General features: G+C 46.4%; 1 protein-coding gene across 2 annotated transcripts in view; it reads left to right on the plus strand.

Annotated features, from left to right (window-relative positions):
• The window catches only part of CHGA (chromogranin A), a 49,745-nt gene that overhangs the window by 17,588 nt on the left and 13,212 nt on the right, over window positions 1–18,945 (plus strand). For both annotated transcript variants that reach the window (XM_068254614.1, XM_068254615.1), the window contains exons 4-6: window positions 6,497–6,590; window positions 11,439–11,507; window positions 17,878–17,976. In XM_068254614.1, the coding sequence (XP_068110715.1) occupies window positions 6,497–6,590; window positions 11,439–11,507; window positions 17,878–17,976 (262 nt within the window). The remainder of the gene's footprint in view (window positions 1–6,496; window positions 6,591–11,438; window positions 11,508–17,877; window positions 17,977–18,945) is intronic.

The following is an 18,945-nucleotide window of genomic DNA, read 5'->3' on the forward strand; positions in this document are numbered from 1 at the left end:
AAGCTGCTTGCCTGCGCAGGCAGCCGAGCGGATCCTCACACACTGTCCCTCTTTGGGGACCAAATCCCTCTGTCCCTCTTTCTTCCTCATTTGTCCCTCTTTCAGGACTGATGTACAGATCTGTGTAAATATATGTTTTTCTACAGAAAAATGTGTTTAATTGGCTCCAAGCTTTATTTTAATCCTTTAAATTTCTTACTTTCACTTGTAAAAATGGAGGAAAACTAATGGTAATAGAAAGGACCAGTGTGCTTTGAATGATAAAACTACATCTTTTGACTCTTTGTGATATGCATGGTGAGGGTGTGGTTAGAGGTGTGGCAGGGGCGTGTCCCTCTTTCCTATCTCAGAGAGTTGGGAAGTAAGACTTCATTGAGTTCTTCCCCTGGGAAAAGGTAAGTTTACTATTACCTCCTCTATTTTTAAACTGTTTTTAAATATGTTATTTCACATTGGTGCCTCTGATCCCTGTATATATTCACACCCCCTCGTGTGGAGGGCATACATATCTCTTTGTTGTCTTGTCCGTAATTGCAGAGAGCTACTTTTTAACCCGAGTGGGGTCTGATTTGTTCTCCCCACCAGCTGTGTGACACAAATGTGAGTATAATTATTCACATCATTTTAAAGTGTAACTGTCGGGCATAAAATAAAAAATCAATTCTTTATTTTTATCTGGTAAACAAGTAATACGGATGCTAATCAGGCAATTAAAAAGTTAAAATCTCTATTACTATTCTTGTTTATAAATGATCATTCCCCAGCTTACCTGACTCTTATTTGGTACGTTGCCGCACAAAGGAAGTTGCAGGGCATGCTGGGTTGTCTTTTTTTTGCTTCTTTATTTCCCCTCAGACTTAACTAATGTACAGAAGCAAAAAAAGGACAACCCAGCATGCCCTGCAACTTCCTTTGTGCGGCAACGTACCAAATAAGAGTCAGGTAAACTGGGGAATGATAATTTATAAACAAGAAAAGTAATAGAGATTTTAACTTTTGGATTGCCTGGTTAGCATCCTTATTACTTGTTTACCAGATAAAAATATATAATTGATTTTTGAGTTTATGCCCGACAGTTACACTTTAAAGAAAACCTGAAGAGTTTTTAGAATAAACATATACTTACCTAAGGAGGGGGCAGGGCTGGTTTGAGGGGCCCTGTGGCCCTGGGGCAAACTAGAGTTGGGGCCTCCCAGCACAAAGCTTCTCTCTCCCATAGCCATCACCCCTCTGCTCCCCGGGGCCCTGCAAGTATATTAGCCATAATGAATTACCTATTAGTCCCAGTGGGTGAGCGGACGGGCAGCGGCTGCACTTTGAGACACGCTGTTACCCTCCCACTCTACACATGACAATTAATTATGGCTATTATACTTGCAGGGCCCCGGGGAGCAGACAGAATATAGCAGGGTAGGCTCTGTGGGGGCCTCAGCAGAGGTCAGGGCCCTGGGGGAGTTGCCCCCTTTGCCTCTATGGTAGTGCCGGCCCTGGGAGGGGGAAGGCTCTGGGTCTTATAGAGATTTCCCGCTCCTCTCTCGGTCCCCTGGTTCCAGCACTGTTACCCCTGTTCAAATCTCCTGCTGCACAAGGCTTCAGAAGTCTTTGGAAGCCCAAGCTCTCCTGAAGACGGGCGGCTCCGTTCTTGCGCATGTGTAAGAGAGTGAGTGCACTCGCGCATGCTCACTATGGAGCCGCCCCTCTATGGGAGCACTTAGAGTCCCGAAACTTCTGAAGCCTCCTGCGGCAGAATAGAGCAGCGGCTAACGGGGTTGACAGCACTGGAACGAGGGGACCGAGAGAGGAACGGGAAAGCTCTATAGGGCCCAAGGCCTTTCCTCTCCTTATGTAAGTTATCTGTTTTTTTTTATTTTATTTAAAATGTTTTAGGTTCACTTTAACCACTTAAGGACCAGGGCTTTCTGCACTGATCGGTGCTGCGTGGGCTCTCCAGCCCGCAGCACCGATCAGGAGTGAGCCTTGGCGATCAGACTTCCCCCCTTTTTTCCCTACTAGGGGGATGTCCTGCTGGGGGGGGTCTGATCGCCGCCGGCTGTTTGTGATCTGCGGGGGGGGGCACTTCAGAGCCCCCCTCCGCAGCATTTTCGGCGCTCCCTCCTTCCCCTTACCTCCCTCTCCCTCCATGAGCTGCGCAGGACGGATTTCCGTCCTGCGCATTGAAGGATAGGCTTCAGCCTATCATATGCCCTGCTGGGGGGAATCTGATCGCCGCCTGCTATTTCTGCTTAGCGGGGTGGGGGCTCCTCAAAGCCCCCCTCCGCATCGATTTCCACCCTCTCTGCCCATACTTGCTTCTCCCGCAGGCTATGGGCAGCGCAGGACGGATATCCGTCCTGGGCCATCTAGGATAGGCTTCAGCCTATCAGATGCCAGCGATCCCCGGCCAATCAGAGGCCGGGGATCGCCAATCTACGTCACGGCGCTGCTGCGCAGCAGCGCCGTGTGATGTAAACAGCGGGGATTTCTTCCCCGCCCGTTTACAGTTAGCTGGCGAGCCGCGATCGGCAGCTCTCCGGCTGTTCACGGAGACAGCCTCCGTGAACTGTCATGGAAAGGCCGCTTCCATGCTATACCACTAACGACCCGCCGACGCCTATGGGCGTTAGGCGGTCGTTAAGTGGTTAATGTTTGTGTCACAAACTTACTGCACTATATTGGCTCTTGGTTTCTTCCCACATCCCCTCGTCCCTTTTTTCCTCCTGCTTTATAAAGTTCTTGTCACTTGGCTGAAGCCATGTGCTGTACATGAGGCCTGATTTTGTGGCTCCTGCCAGGTGTGAGAAGCAGCTCAACACTTCATCTTTATCTCGGCTGAAAAGCCGTACTCATTATTTAACCTGACCTAAAAACTCGAGATATTTAGAGCATTGCTTTGTCTTCTCACCAATTTGGGTCGCGGTCTGCTTATAAATCATTCACAGACCTGTGTGCTTAATTATTTACTGGGCTCTGACACTGCTGCATGGAGTGCTGAGGCTGAGCAGCGATCATGCAATGTCGTACACCTCTTCGGGGCCGAGGAGCCGAGATCCGCTGGCTGCAGGCCGGACTGCCCTCCTGGCTGCTGCCTGCTGCACCTTCATTGAGGGAGGATACCAAGTCCTGTGAGGGTCATGGGCAGTGCTACACTGGGGCACTGGCCCCCCTTGGGAATCACTGTGCCCCATTGAATGCCCCCCTCCCCCCCCCCCCCCCCTTCGCTCAGTAACATACAGCTAAGCTAACTGTTTCCAGGCTCCAGCAGCAAACAGTGAACAAGATAGGGTCTGTAAAGAACTCTCTATGTCAGCCTGAGTCAATGTAGGTGTTAAGTAAGCCAAGGGTCTTAATTGTTTGCCATAAATACCTCACAATCCTTGCAAGATCCCTTGTAATTAATGTATCTGGATGACACTTATAGTTGCAAAAGAAATCTCTCTTCCTCCTTCTGATTGTGTGTTTTAACATAGAACTTTAGAATAGAGTCTGAAGAAGGGTTATTAGCTGAAAGCTTGCTGTTTTTCTTTTAAATTAGCCAGTAAACTAGAGCTTGTGTTTTACAGACAGAAAGTTTTGAATCACGATAATAATCCTGATTCATAACTTCCTGTCTGTAATATATAAGCTCTAGTCTCCAGCAATGCTTAGCTACTAAGATAAGGAATTACACACACAGTGTTTCTCGGATCAGTGAATAATGGTGCACAGCGCCTATGCATAAAAATGGCGCCGCATTAAAAAGATACGCTTATCGCTATTTATTGTTAGTACTGCATAATAATGGCGCACAGGGAAAAAAGAAGAAAAACGGCACACACTAACGTTATTTATCAATAGCGCCCTACATAAGCCAAACTGCAGACGTTATTTAACTGCAAAACGGTGAATGGATTTAATGCAACACTGTCAAGGTTAGGGTTAGGCACCACTGGGGGGGTCTTAGGGTTAGGCACCATCAGGGGAGTCTTAGGGTTAGGCACCACCAGGGGGGTCTTAGGGTTAGGGTTAGGCACCACCAGGGGGGTCTTAGGGTTAGGCACCACCAGGGGGGTCTTAGGGTTAGGCACCATCAGGGGAGTCTTAGGGTTAGGCACCACCAGGGGGGTCTTAGGGTTAGGCACCACCAGGGGGGTCTTAGGGTTAGGGTTAGGCACAACCAGGGGGGTCTTAGGGTTAGGCACCACCAGGGGGATCTTAGGGTTAGGCACCACCAGGGGGGTCTTAGGGTTAGGCACCACCAGGGGGGTCTTAGGGTTAGGCACCACCAGGGGGGTCTTAGGGTTAGGGTTAGGCACAACCAGGGCAGGGGGTCTTAGGGTTAGGCACTACCAGGGGGGGGGGGGCTAGGGGTTAGGCACCACCAGGGGGGGTTTAGGGGTTAGGGATAGGTACAGAGAGGGCTCTGTGTGTTAACGTTAAATAACAATAAGGCTTTACCGTTAAATAGCGATAAGCGGCAAACGGATTAGCGGCAACACCGTGCGCCATTATTCGCAGGCGCCATTTTCAGATGGATCCAGTGTTTCTCCCCCTCATGCCTCTTCCCTATCCCATCAAATTCTAATAGAAGAAACAATGTAGAAAAGCACAACCCCAAGATTTCATGTGCGGATGTGCCACGGCAGACTCAGATACCACCTGAGTGTAACAGTAGAAAGGATCCAGCCGGCATCCAGCTGGCTCACTATATTTAGAATAAGTCTCCAATCAGGTCCGCATTTGATAAGGCGGAATACGAGTGGCTCCTTGAACTTTGGGGCCTTATGATAGGTTAATTTGAAAATATGATGTACTATATAAGATGTCTGTTACTCATTGCACTTTGAGGCTGTCATGGCTTGATAAAGGGGCACATTGCTCCGAAACATTGCTATCTATATGACGGCCATTGAACAATAAAAGAGCATTATATATATTGGATGGTGCCGGCTGGATCCTTTCTACCATCAAATTCTAATGGAATAAAGATCGATAGGCTAGGCATATCGGGCCATAATTGATCTGTGTATGACTAGTGGGGATGAGCAAGCGAAATTGACAAGTTTGGTCTTGCAGTGAATAAGCCTCAATCTTGCTACACAGTACAATAAAAATGTTTAATTTTCCCATTTATTCGACCAAAACGATCAAATTAAATGAAAGTGAAAAAAATTATTTTTTTCAATCGAGAAAAATTAACGATTATCCTGTTTTTTCAATAAAAATCCAATCGGACATATTGGAAAAATCTTTATATTCGATCTAACACAATAATCAAACAAAATTATCTCATTGGAAAAAAATGCTAAAGGTGGCCATACATGGTACAATTTTGCATTTTTTTTCAATCAGATAATTTTGTTTGATTATTGCGTTAGATCGAATATAAAAATTTTTCCAACACGTCCGATAAGATCTTTATAGAAAAAAACTGGATAATCTTTCGATTTTTTTGATCGAAAAAAAATATTTTCTGCTTTCATTCGATTAGATCATTTTGATTGAATAAACAAGAAAATCGAACGTTTTCATTGTACCGTGTATGGATACCGTAAATTATCTAATCAACAAAAATGAAAAAATGGTATCATGTGTGCGCATCATTAACGAGATTTCTCACAACCCTAACAGTCAAGTTCGCCGGCTTAGGCAACCATGAAGAAGTGCAAGGGGCAAAACGTATTGCCACGTGTAGGACCCTGTATGGTCTTAAAGGGGAACTGAAGTAAGAGGTATACGGAGGCTGCCATATTTATTTCCTTTTAATCAATACCAGTTGCCTGGCAGCCCTGCTGGTCTGTTTCTCTGCAGTAGTATCTGAATAACACCAGAAACAAGCATGCAGCTAGTCTTGTCAGATCTGACTTTAAAGTCTGAAACACCTGATCTGCTGCATGCTTGTTCAGGGGCTGTGGCTAATAGTATTAGAGACAGAGGATCAGCAGGGCTGCCAGGCAACTGGTATTGCTTAAAAGGAAATAAACATGGCAGCCTCCATATACCTCTCTCTTCAGTTGTCCTTTAATCCATCGCTTTGGCTAATTTTTTGGAGGAAATGTTTGTGGGGTAGAGGGGAGTGAGGGGACCTAGCAGGTTTGCCGGGTTTCAGAAATGTCTGACGGTGGCTCTGGGGGTTAGGGGAGAGGTAGCGCAGAGCAGTGTTCCCCAACCCTGTCCTCAAGGCCCACCAACGGTGCATGTTTTGTGGAAATCCACACAGGTAGATAATCAGCTCTGCTGAGACACTAATTACCTCATCTGTGAATGTTTGTGGTTTTCTGCAAAACATGTACTGTTGGTGGGCCTTAAGGACAGGGTTGGGGAACTCTGCCGTAGAGCATTGAGGGTGGGTGAGCCAGCCCCTGACGTGGTCTAGCCGAGGTCTGGTATGAGGTGAAGTAGCGAGCTCCCGCGAGCCTGCTGCTTTGCACGGTGACAGATCCTGTTTAGCAGTCGGCTCGCGTCTGCGCTGTGCAAGGCCGGTTCCGCTGGCTGATTCTCCTTCTTTGCCTCCTGACAGGTGATGAAATGCATTGTGGAAGTGATTTCTGACACGCTGTCTAAACCCAATCCCGTCCCCATCACTCAGGACTGCCTGGAGACTCTCCGAGGAGGTAAGAGATGCTTCTCTCCAGCCCAGGAGCCACTAGAGAAATCACTGCTTATGCTTCCATGGAGGCACATTGCGGGAGAAGCCCGATCCATCATTACCCAGCATGCACTGCAGAGTCCTTCCACCTCACTGTGCAGAATCAGCAACACACAGAGCAGCTCCCTGGCTTACTAAATACAGCACTGACAAAGGGTTATTACAATGACAGATTTATGGCATTGGTGCACAACTTTAAAGGTGATTATAGTCATTGTTTTTTTTTTTTCTTGTTGTTTGTTTTTTGTTGTTGTTTTTTTTAATTAAAGGACAACTATAGCAAAAAATTGTAAAATTTAAAATAGAACCCTATAAAATGTACATTTCTCCCAGAGTAAGGGCTCGTTCACACTAGGGGCATTTTTGACAATTTTTAATCACTATGAGAGAGTTCACATCTGAGTGGTTCGTTTCCGATCCGTTCAGAGAAGCAGTGCAAGGGCCATTTTTGATGCGATTCTGCCTCAATGGAAGGTACAGGAAAATGCATGAGCTCACAAAATCGCTTTGTGCAGCGATTGCGTTTGTGTTTTTAAGAATAAATACATTGTATTTATTCTTTTCCGGATCAAAAAACGCAATCGCTCTGCAAAAACGCTTAGAAAACCGTCCAATGCAAAGAAATCGGAAAAAAAAAAAACTTCTTCAAGAAACCGGCCAACGCGGGCGGACACACACACACACACACACACACACACACACACACTCTGTACACACACACACACACACAGACACACACACGCAGACACACACACACACACACACGCACACACACACACACACACACACGCACGCACGCACGCACACGCACGCACGCACACACAGACACACACACACACACACACACACACACACACACACACACACACACACACACACACACACACACACACACACACACACACACACACACACACACACACACACACACACACACACACACACACACACACACACTCTGTACACACACACACACACACACACACACACACACACACACACAGACACACAGACACACACACACACACACAGACACACAGACACAGACACACAGACACAGACACACAGACACACACACACACACACACACACACACACACACGCACACACACACACAGACACACACACACGCACACACAGACACAGACACACAGACACACACACACACACACACACACACACACGCACACACACACACAGACACACACACGCACGCACACACACACGCACACACACACACGTACACGCACGCACACACACGTAAGAACACTGGGTTTAGGTTTGTTTTATACTCCAAGAGGATGTAGAGCATCCGTGAAAGCAGAGCCCTGCTGGGAATTAATGCCAGTATCCTGGGGATGCCAGCTACTTAACCATTTCTATCCTCATACAAAAAGTGCAGCAACTAATAATATATGACTCTGTAACTGTGCACTACTAGGCAAGAATCTCATAGCATTGGGGTGCTTGAATATCCTAAAATAGGGCCCAGAGGCCAGAGCTTCAGTGCAATTAGCTTGGATTATTAATTTTACCTCCCTTTTAATACTGACCTGTTGCCTCCAGTATGTACAGTATAAGCTGTTACTCTGTGCCTGTACTGATTGCAAACTAGCTGCAGTATGTGTTGATCCCTGCTACCTGCAGTATGTACAGTAATTAAAGCGGTTACTCTGCACCTGTACTGATGGTAAACTAGCTGCAGTGTGTGCTGATCCCTGCTACCTGCAGTATGTACAGTAATTAAAGCGGTTACTCAGCACCTGTACTGATGGTAAACTAGCTGCAGTGTGTGATGATCCCTGCTACCTGCGGTATGTACAGTAATTAAAGCGGTTACTCTGCGCCTGTACTGATGGTAAACTAGCTGCAGTGTGTGCTGATCTCTGCTATCCTCAGTATTTACAGCATAAGCTTTTACTCTGCCTGTACTGATAGTAAACTAGCTGCAACATGTGATTTCTGATGCCCCCCAGTATGTACAGTATAAGCTGTTACTCTGTGCCTGTACTGATAGGAATGTAGCTGCAGTGTGTGCTGATCTCTGCTGTCTCCAGTATGTACAGTATAAGCTGTTACTCTATGCCTGTACTGATAGTAAACTAGCTGCAGCATGTGCTGATCTCTGCTACCTCCAGTATGTACAGTATAAGCTGTTACTCTGTGCCTATACTGATAGTAAACTAGCTGCAGTGTGTGCTGATCTCGGCTACCCCCAGTATGTACACTATAAGCTGTTACTCTGTGCCTGTACTGATAGTAAACTAGCTGCAGCATGTGCTGATCTCTGCTAACTCCAGTATGTACAGTATAAGCTGTTAATCTGTGCCTGTACTGATAGTAAACTAACTGCAGCATGTGCTGATCTCTGCTACCTCCAATATGTACAGTATAAGCTGTTACTCTGTGCCTATACTGATAGTAAACTAGCTGCATTGTGTGCTGATCTCGGCTACCCCCAGTATGTACACTATAAGCTGTTACTCTGTGCCTGTACTGATAGTAAATTAGCTGCAGCGTGTGCTGATCTCTGCTACCTCCAGTATGTACAGTATAAGCTGTTACTCTGTGCCTGTACTGATAGTAAACTAGCTGCAGTGTGTGCGGATCTCTGCTACCCCCAGTATGTACAGTATAAGCTGTTACTCTCTGCCTGTAGTGATAGTAAACTAGCTGCAGCGTGTGCTTATCTCTGCTACCTCCAGTATGTACAGTATAAGCTGTTACTCTGTGCCTGTACTGATAGTAAACCAGCTGCAGTGTGTGCTGATCTCTGCTACCCCCAGTATGTACACTATAAGCTGTTACTCTGTGCCTGTACTGATAGTAAACCAGCTGCAGTGTGTGCTGATCTCTGCTACCCCCAGTATGTACAGTATAAGCTGTTACTCTGTGCCTGTACTGATAGTAAATTAGCTGCAGCGTGTGCTGATCTCTGCTACCTCCAGTATGTACAGTATAAGCTGTTACTCTGTGCATGTACTGACAGTAAACTAGCTGCAGTGTGTGCTGATCTCTGCTACCCCCAGTATGTATAGTATAAGCTGTAACTCTGTGCCTGTACTGATAGTAAACTAGCTGCAGTGTGTGCTGATCTCTGCTACCCCCAGTATGTACACTATAAGCTGTTACTCTGTGCCTGTACTGATAGTAAACCAGCTGCAGTGTGTGCTGATCTCTGCTACCCCCAGTATGTACAGTATAAGCTGTTACTCTGTGCATGTACTGATAGTAAACCAGCTGCAGTGTGTGCTGATCTGTGCTACGTACAGTATAAGCTGTTACTCTGTGCCTGTACTGATAGTAAACTATCTGATGTCTGTGCTGGTCCCAGTTGTGGCATACAATTAGCATTATGCCTGCATGGAAGCCAAATGATTACCATCTTATCGACCATCTCTAGTGACAGTTATAACAACAAATGCTCCATGTTTGTGAACGTTCTGTTTGCTTAAGGCCTCATTCACAGAGGTGCATTGTGATGTAACGGGCACGCTATACCATGGCTTACCACACTGCAATGCGCCACCTATGTGGCAAAGTTCGCAGTGCGGCAGGAGCATTGCGGTGTAACAGGTTGCAGCATCGTAGCACCCTGGATGCAATGCGTTACCGTTAAACATGCTTGATAACAGTAACAGTGAAGCATTCTTTTCATTGACTGTATTCTTCACTGTACCTGCCACAACCAGAGCATAGTGTGCAGCCCTGCTATCTTGATCCGTTGCGGTTTGTTCCAGCTGTCACAGGGAATGCACCAGCCAATGTGAACGTGGCCTTATTCCTCTCCGTTGATCTTGCTGGAAAAAAATTGAGGTTTTTTTTTTTTTTCAATTAAATTTGGTACTTAAAGGGACTCCGAGCAGTGCAGAAACTATGGAAAGATGCATATCATTTTAAAGCTCTCTTTCTCCTCTTTCCAATGATATATAAACCGCCGCCCTACGCCTTTTAGTTTTCTCTATTTTCGCGATAAAAATCGCGGCTGTGGCAATTTCAATCGCGAAAATAGTGAAAACTAAAAGGCGTAGGGTGGCAGTTTATATATCATTGGAAAGAGGAGAAAGAGAGCTTTAAAATGATATGCATCTTTCCATAGTTTCTGCACTGCTCAGAGTCCCTTTAAAATAGCTGCTTTCAAGATGTGATTTATTGATTGCTTCACCCTGATGGAGGATCAATCAGAGCGGAGAGTCATTGATTGGATAATCAGGCCAATACTGAGCCGTGTACGACTAAAATAAACCACGGCTTGCAGCTGCTGCCTGACATTAAGTGATGCTCTCAATCAGAGAGGACAGTCAGTGATTGTATAATCAAGTCACTACTGAGCCGTGTACCACTAAAATAAACCACGGCTTGCAGCTGCTGCCTGGCATTGAGTGATGCCCTCCTCCGTATATCTCCTGAACTCTCCCTGCTAAGGCCTCTTTCACAGTAGGACGTTGCAGTTTGATGCGACATTAAAGTTGAAACGCAAATTACAACGCGACGCCCCAAAAAAAGTCGCAATGCAACTTAATGCCCCATTATCGTCACATACAGGCAATGAAAAGTATGTTTCCGAGTCATTACTGAGCATGTGCAAACAGTCCAACGCAGCTAATAACGTGTATAACGCACAGCATGCAGCACTTTTACTTAACGTGCAGCGTTAGTCACTAACGTAACGTGTGCACTGTGAATGGGGCATTGATTTTTCATTGCAGTGTTATTCTGCATTAAATGTTGTTTTAACGTGCGACTCCAAATTAACGTTGCACTGTGAAAGAGGCCTTAATGTAAAGCCCATGTGATGTCTGTTTTCCTGCAGATGAGAGAATTATTTCCATTCTAAGACACCAGAATCTGCTGAAGGAGCTGCAGGAATTGGCCTCCCAGGGTAAGATTATTTTATTCAGTGATTTTTAGTTCAGATGGTTGGTTTGGTTTTTGCGTTATTGCACACATTTTGCAACCGGTTGCAATTATTTTTAGCTATTACTATCATTAAGTGTAACCTAACCATTGACTTCAAGTTCAAGCTATTACTATAAAAGCAAAATGCAACGCACCCTAAGGGCTGGAACCCATTAGAGCGATTTTTTGGGGCGTTTTTGGGAGCGTGAGAAATCGCTAGCCAATGTAAATGGATGGTACAAATTCCACAGAAGCGATTGCGATTAGCAAAATCGCAAACGCAGGACATGCAGCATTTTGTTCAATGCTTCAATGTAAAGTATATAATCGCTGGCGTAATCGCTCATCAAAACCTGCAGGGAGCGATTTTGCTAGCGTTTTAATGTACACTGTAACAAAATTAGAAATAATTGAAAGGACCAATCAGACTTTAAAACGCTAATCGCTACACAACCGCTGGCAAATTACACTTTCTAAAATCGCTCCCTAAAACGCTCATGAAATCGCTTACAAACGGCTCATACAAAACGCTAGCGATTGCGATTAGAGATAGCGTTTTGTAATGGGTTCCAGGCCTAAGGGCTCGTTCCCACTATAAGCGCTTGCATGTGCATTTCGGCAGCGCGTATGATGTGCGACATGTAAGAACGGCAAAAGTGTATAAGCAGCACTTCTGCCATTCCCATCATATGCGATGCGCTATCACACTGCTGCATGCATTTTTCAGAAATCACAGTGCTGAATCATTCACTGTAGTGAATGGGATCAGCATCGCAGCACATAGCGACACAGATGGTGTGCGATCGTACGCGTTGCGTTCCGAAGGCACGGCCATCTGCGCTAAATGATGTGAACGAGGCCTTACCCTTTTCTCACACAGAACCCTCCTCTGCTGGACAACTAATAACCCTCCCTGGAACTAAACACCGGTGATTGCACATAATTACAGCGGGGATAAATGAAAGAAGGCGCACATGCCCAGTAGGGCAAGTTGCCAAATGTTATAGGTCGCAATGTGTTTCACCACACCGGTGATCATACCGATTCATTTCTTACTTTTACTTTTCTCCCACATCTTTGATTTTTGTTTTTATCCAGTTTGTTTGTATTTTGGCATTTCTTTTGCATCATCCTGGAAGTGGAGACTTGAGGCTGGCTGTAGCTCTCAGCTCTCTCCTCTGAGATTTCAGCCTTAATCCCAGCGGCTCAGGGAGACGGACGCGGGAGATTGTCATAGAGACGCGGCGGATATTAATAGACGCACAATCTGCTGGAGAGAGCTGCTGTTTGCTCCACCTTTATGTGTTTGTCACAGCCTTTTACTCCATCTTTATCCACTCCCTGCAGCCTGTCACTCCACCTTTACCTTCTGTTACACTCGTACATCAAATAGGGGCACCAGGAAAAAAGGGCGTGGGGTATAGCCGAAATGTTGATATTGTTTATAACTATTTTTATTGTTTCTTTCTCTTTATCTGAGATAGAATAATAAATATGATAAAATAACACGCCGGGTGAACCCGGAATCACAAAATATCGTCCATACCAATGAAACCGAAAATATATTTACAGATGTAATATGCATAGTAAAACATTGGTAAATATTACCGATATTTTACTACAACTACACCTAACCCTACTCTCACACAGAACCCTCCCTCTACCGATGCCTAACCCATTGCTGGGAATACACGGTTCGTTTTTGCCGCTCGATTCTGCAGTCGATTATCTTATCTTCCTCTCGTTTGTCTTATCTTTTTCCATTCACTTCTATCAGAAATCGAGCGGCAACAGAATTGAAAGGGAGATCGGACATGTCGGAAATTATCGAATCAGCTAATCACCTAAAAAACAAACCGTGTATTCCCAGCATAAGACCCTCTCTGGTGGTGCCCAACCCTAAGATAAGACCCCCCCCGACGGTGCCTAAACCTAAGACCCCCCGTCCCCCTGTGGTGCCTAACCATAAGACCCCCCCCGGTGGTGCCTAACCCTAAGAACCCCCCTGGTAGGGCCTAACCCTAAAACCCGCCCTGGTGGTGCCTAACCCTAGGACCCCCCCCCCCCTGATAAAGTAACTTGCGGTACACACTGCCGAAAGTAATGGTAATATTGCCATGCGCTGTCTGTGCACCCCAATATTACCACACATTTGTGCATCACCCCCTATGCCACTACAGTGCCCCTTTAACCACTTCCAGCAAAACTGGAGATTTAAAACATCTTTTTTGCACTCTTCAGTGCAAAGCAGACATTTTAAATGTTGTATTATTATTGATTTATAAAGCGCCAACATATTCCATGGCGCTGTACAAAATAGGAAAACAAACAAGGGGTACATAATGATCAGTGATGAGCTTCAAATGGATTCCGAATTGATTTCGACTTAAAAATCATTTCGGAATCCAAACGTTAATTAGTGCAGAGAGCAGGCAGGTGAGGGATAGTTAAAGGATACCCGAGGTGACATGTGACATGATGAGATAGACATGGGTATGTACAGTGCCGAGCACACAAATAATTATTGTAACGATTGTGGAACTTCCTCCGTGATCAGCGCACAACGCGTGCGCTGATACGGCGGAAATCCTCCACAAGCGTATATTTTCAGGCACCCAGCAAAAGGTGCTACGCAGCCGTAGAGGGGAAATTCCTGCCGGCAGATGGCGCTGGGCAGTGCAGAGGAACCAATCCTCTGTACCTCCACAAATGCCAGACAGGAATTGTACGAAGCGCAGAACGCAATCGCAAGAGAAGCGATTGCGAATGAGAACAAGCAAAGGGACAGGTTGTATGTGTGTGCGCCAACCTAGTCGCCACCCCGCGACCGCGCACACACAACAGCAGATACGAAAAAGAACGCGATCGCGAGAGGTGCGATCGCCAGATGTGACACAAGGCTACAGCAAGGCGGAGCACGAGAGTAGCAAAGGCACAGCAAATCATACAATGAGGAGATACGGAAAATAACAAACACTAGCTAACCGCGAACACCGCACTCATTCGCAACAGTGCACGCGGTTATGCGCGGTCTCCACGTGATAAGCACAATAGAGACAAGCACGACCAACTAACCATCGACAGACAAACATGAAACAGAGGACGCAAACGCTTGTTTAACGGTTACCTCACCGAGCCTCCAGCAAGCGTCCGTAGCAGACAAGACAGACACACGAAAACAGGGACAAGCGAGAGATAGGATCCACAGCACTAGCGAGAAGCGAGTGCGATCCAGGTACAGAGTAGCAGAACAGAAGGATCCACAGCACTAGCGAAAAGTGGCTAGCGCGATCCCAGGAGACAGAAGGATCCACAGCGCTAGCGAAAAGTGGCTAGCGCGATCCCAGGAGACAGAACAGAAGAGATAGCTGGTAGCAACCGCTGCACCAGCTATACTCCAAGAACAGAGATCAGAACCATTTCCTGTCGACCACCGCTGGGACAGGACAACAGCAACAGAACAAACAAACAGATAAACAATCCTAACTGCACTTAGGGAATCTGCCTAGCACAGTTTCCAGGAATTACTCTAAGCTGATCTTAAAACCAAGAGCATGGCTGACACTCTCTACAGTGTTTCACACAGGAAGACTCCTTATGACCAGCCAAGCATTGTGGGAAAGACATAGTACTTATAGTACACGCAGGGCCGGGCCGAGGCATAGGCTGGAGAGGCTCCAGCCTCAGGGCGCAGTGTAGGAGGGGGCGCACAATTCATTCAGCTGTCATTCCTAATTGTGTTTGAAGCAAAAAGAAATAAGAAAAGGGGATACTTGGCAGTGACTGCAAGCCAGATAACTAGATATTAAGGTGTTGGTGAGGTTGTGGGCCCTGTGGCGCTTCTTAGTCTAATAGCAATCAGTGTGTGATGGCTGGGGTGGCAGGGATGGAGGGGCGCACTTTGGTGTCTCAGCCTTGGGTGCTGGAGGACCTTGTCCCAGCTCTGAGTACACGCCTCCAATGAATGTGACCAGGCAATTTGCATGACAACGTATGCAAATTCCTCTGCAAGCACAAGCTGCAAAACTGACAGAAGCTCTTCTTTCCAGAGTCCTGCAGCATGTAAACCTACACAATGGTCAAAAGGCTGCCTGCCTGCACAGGCAGCTGAGCAAATCATCACAATTATGCTGTGTTCCTTTTTTTCTTTCTCTGCCTGAAAGAGTTAAATATCAGGTATGTAAGTGGCTGACTCAGTCCTGACTCAGACAGGAAGTGACTACAGTGTGACCCTCACTGATAAGAAATTCTAATTATAAAACACTTTCCTGGCAGAGAATGGCTTCTGAGAGCAGGAAAAAGATAAAAAGGGTCAATAGTTCATAAATTTTAGCTCTGGCACACTTCAATGAATGTGTCATTGAGCAAAAACAATAAAACAGTTAAAATTTAAAAAGTAAATTTACCCATAAAATAAAACTGTGGAATATCTTAAAAAGTCCTTTATCCTTTATAGGAGAAGTAAGATAAATACAATTATTTATTTCATTATTTTATTTTCGCTTCGGGTGTCCTTTAACTTACCCAGGCTGCCGTCTTCTTTGCCATCTTTAATCCGCCTCCAATTGTGTCCCACGTCACGTGAGGTGACTCCCACGCTTACTCCTTTAACCCGGAAGGAGGAAGCATGGTAGTCATGTGACGGGACTTGGAACGCAACGCGGGACGCAATTGGAGGCGGATTAAAGAAGACGTCAGCCCGGGTAAGTTAACCCTCCCTCACCCACCCGCTCAGGTGCACTAATTAACGTTTGGATTCCGAATGATTTCAAGTCAAAATCAATTCGGAATCCATTCGAAGCTCATCACTGCTAATGATGCAGACTATGATATGCATCAAATATGGACACTGATGCAATATACAGAACTGGTGGTCAGAGCTGGGACAAGGTCCTCCAGCACCCAAGGCTAAAACACCAAAGTGCGCCCCTCAATCCCTCCACCCCTTCCACGCCAGCTGTCACACACTGATTGCTATTAGACTAAGAGGCGCCACAGGGCCCACAACCTCCCCAACACCTTAATATCTAGTTATCTGGCTTGCAGTCACTGTCATGTATCCCCTTTTCTTATTTCTTTCTGCTTCAAACACAATTAGGAATGACAGCTGAATGAATTCTGCGTCCCCTCCTACACTGCGCCCTGAGGCTGGAGCCTCTCCAGCCTATGCCTCGGCCCGGCCCTGCTGGTGGTTACAATGACAGATGTAACATGATGACTAAAATGTAGAACAGAGTGCGAGCTACAAAACGAGTAACAAATATACGGGTGCCGCGGGTGGGGGCACACACGCACATGTGCGCGGCCGCTTTCTGCCACCTATGGGCGATCGGGAAGTAGTTAAATGAAACCTGAGATGTTGGGAATAGAAGCATTTTTTTTTTCATTGGGAATAGAACCATTTATACTTTCTCCAGCCCCATGCAGGCAGTGGGTTCCCTCTCTGTCCACCCAGGATCCTCCCTTGTCCCACGGTCACCCGCGGTAAATCAGCCAGTCACGCTCAATTGCACATGCACAACCCGGCAGTGCACTCTCCATACCTCCCCCCCCCCCCCCATCAAACTCAGATGGGAAGGGACTACATCGCTGGGTGTGTTCTGCCAATTTACTGGAGCTGACCGTAAGACAGTGGAGCAACCTGGGAGGACAGCGAGGGAAACCCCTGGCTGTATGTGGCTGGAGCAAGCCCCAGGTAAGTATAAATGCTTCTGGTTCCAACATCTCTGGTGCTCTTTAAGCAGGGCAGTTTCTAGGCTACATTGCACCCAGGGCCAGGGTGTAAAAATTGCGCCCCCCCCTCACACGTGAACTCGCGAACCTTTATTCTTTAGGGACAGTCACACAGCCACAGGTCACAAGTAGATCTGCCTACTTACTAGTGACCAGCTGCTCATCCAGGAGGAAGCAGGGACCAGGAAAACACAGGCGAAGAGAACCTGGAAAGCAAACTCCTCCATGGGTGCCATGCCCTGACAGCCTGCAGTACCGCTACAGGACAACAGGTGTCATCATCATGCGGTTGATTTGATGATTTGACGTCTGACGCAGGCAGCCCAGGAGGAGTCAAGGAAGGTGATCACACTGGTGTTCTTCTTTCCTCTTCCATTCGGCAGCACTTTGCGTCACCGGCTAGCGGTTGTCCTTCTGTCTGCGCACCCCTTCTTCTACTTGCCAGTGTTCGCCCAGGGTGGTCGCCCCCCCCACACTGCCCAAGAATTGGCCCTGTCCTTAAGACACCCACACAAGGCTGCCACCTGAACAGCACAGATCATTTTTAGTGACATAAAATAATAACATGACTCGTGTTCCAGAATAAAGGTGGGTTTTTTCTGTCGTTGTGCCGTCCACAGGAGCCATGGAGAGGCTGCAGAAGACGAAGAAGAGCCGTGGTTACGAGGAGGAGCTCAGCGGCGTCCTTGAGAGGCAGAACAGCCGAGCTTCGTCCTCCGGTGAGTGTCACCGTGACTCTGAAATCCATCTCGCTTTATCCGATAACCTTGGCATTCTGCAGGCAGGCGTTTATTTGATACTCCGCAGAGCTTTACAAATACGAACACAGAGAGGCATAGCGTGATAAATCATTAGATTGGATTCTAACATCCTGTTTAGCCTGATGACCATCTGAAACACAATCATTTCTGATCATCTGAAATGGGACATTTAAAGGGAAATTCATCACCAGAGCGGAAATACACAACTGTTTCCAACAATCTGCTGAGGATTTACCATATTTAAGGGAAACCCGAAGGCCGGATCCACACTACCCGTGTTTCCCCGAAAATAAGACACTGTCTTATATTAATTTTTGCTCCAAAAGATGTGCTAGGGCTTATTTTCAGAGGATGTATTATTTTTGGGAGGAAACACTGGTAGTTTTCCTATACAGAATGTATATACTGCATGCCATGCTGAAACACAAGCAGCATGCACAGAGCTTGTGGTTTGCAGATATTGGCTCTCACTTACAAGAAATTGATTCTGTTGCTCATGTGGGTAAGAGTCTATTTCTTGTAGGCAGAGAACTCTGTCAGGCTCTCCAAAGCTATGATAGAATAAGCTGTGTGTCCTGGGAAAAGGTGAAGAGGTGAAGTGCTGCTGCTAATGCTTATCACCACAGATCAGGAGGGCTGGCTCCAACAAAAATACAAATAGCCTGACACATATACAGGACTGTAGAACTAACATTATACTGCTGCTCTCCTGTATCCAGGCTTTGTATTGAGTGTGACTTGCTGGTGTCATGTGGGCTGCTGCTAGGGCTTACATTCGGGGGAGGTCTTATATTTTAAGCATGCTAGGAATTCCTGCTAGGGCTTATTCTCAGGGGATGTCTTACTTTAGGGGTAAAACGGTATAAGTGCTTTTATGAGCACTTGCGTTTGATGGGCAGCACGGTGGCGTAGTGGTTAGCGCTCTTG

This window comes from Hyperolius riggenbachi, chromosome 9 (assembly GCF_040937935.1).
Source record: "Hyperolius riggenbachi isolate aHypRig1 chromosome 9, aHypRig1.pri, whole genome shotgun sequence".
In the NCBI taxonomy this organism is placed as follows: domain Eukaryota; kingdom Metazoa; phylum Chordata; class Amphibia; order Anura; family Hyperoliidae; genus Hyperolius; species Hyperolius riggenbachi.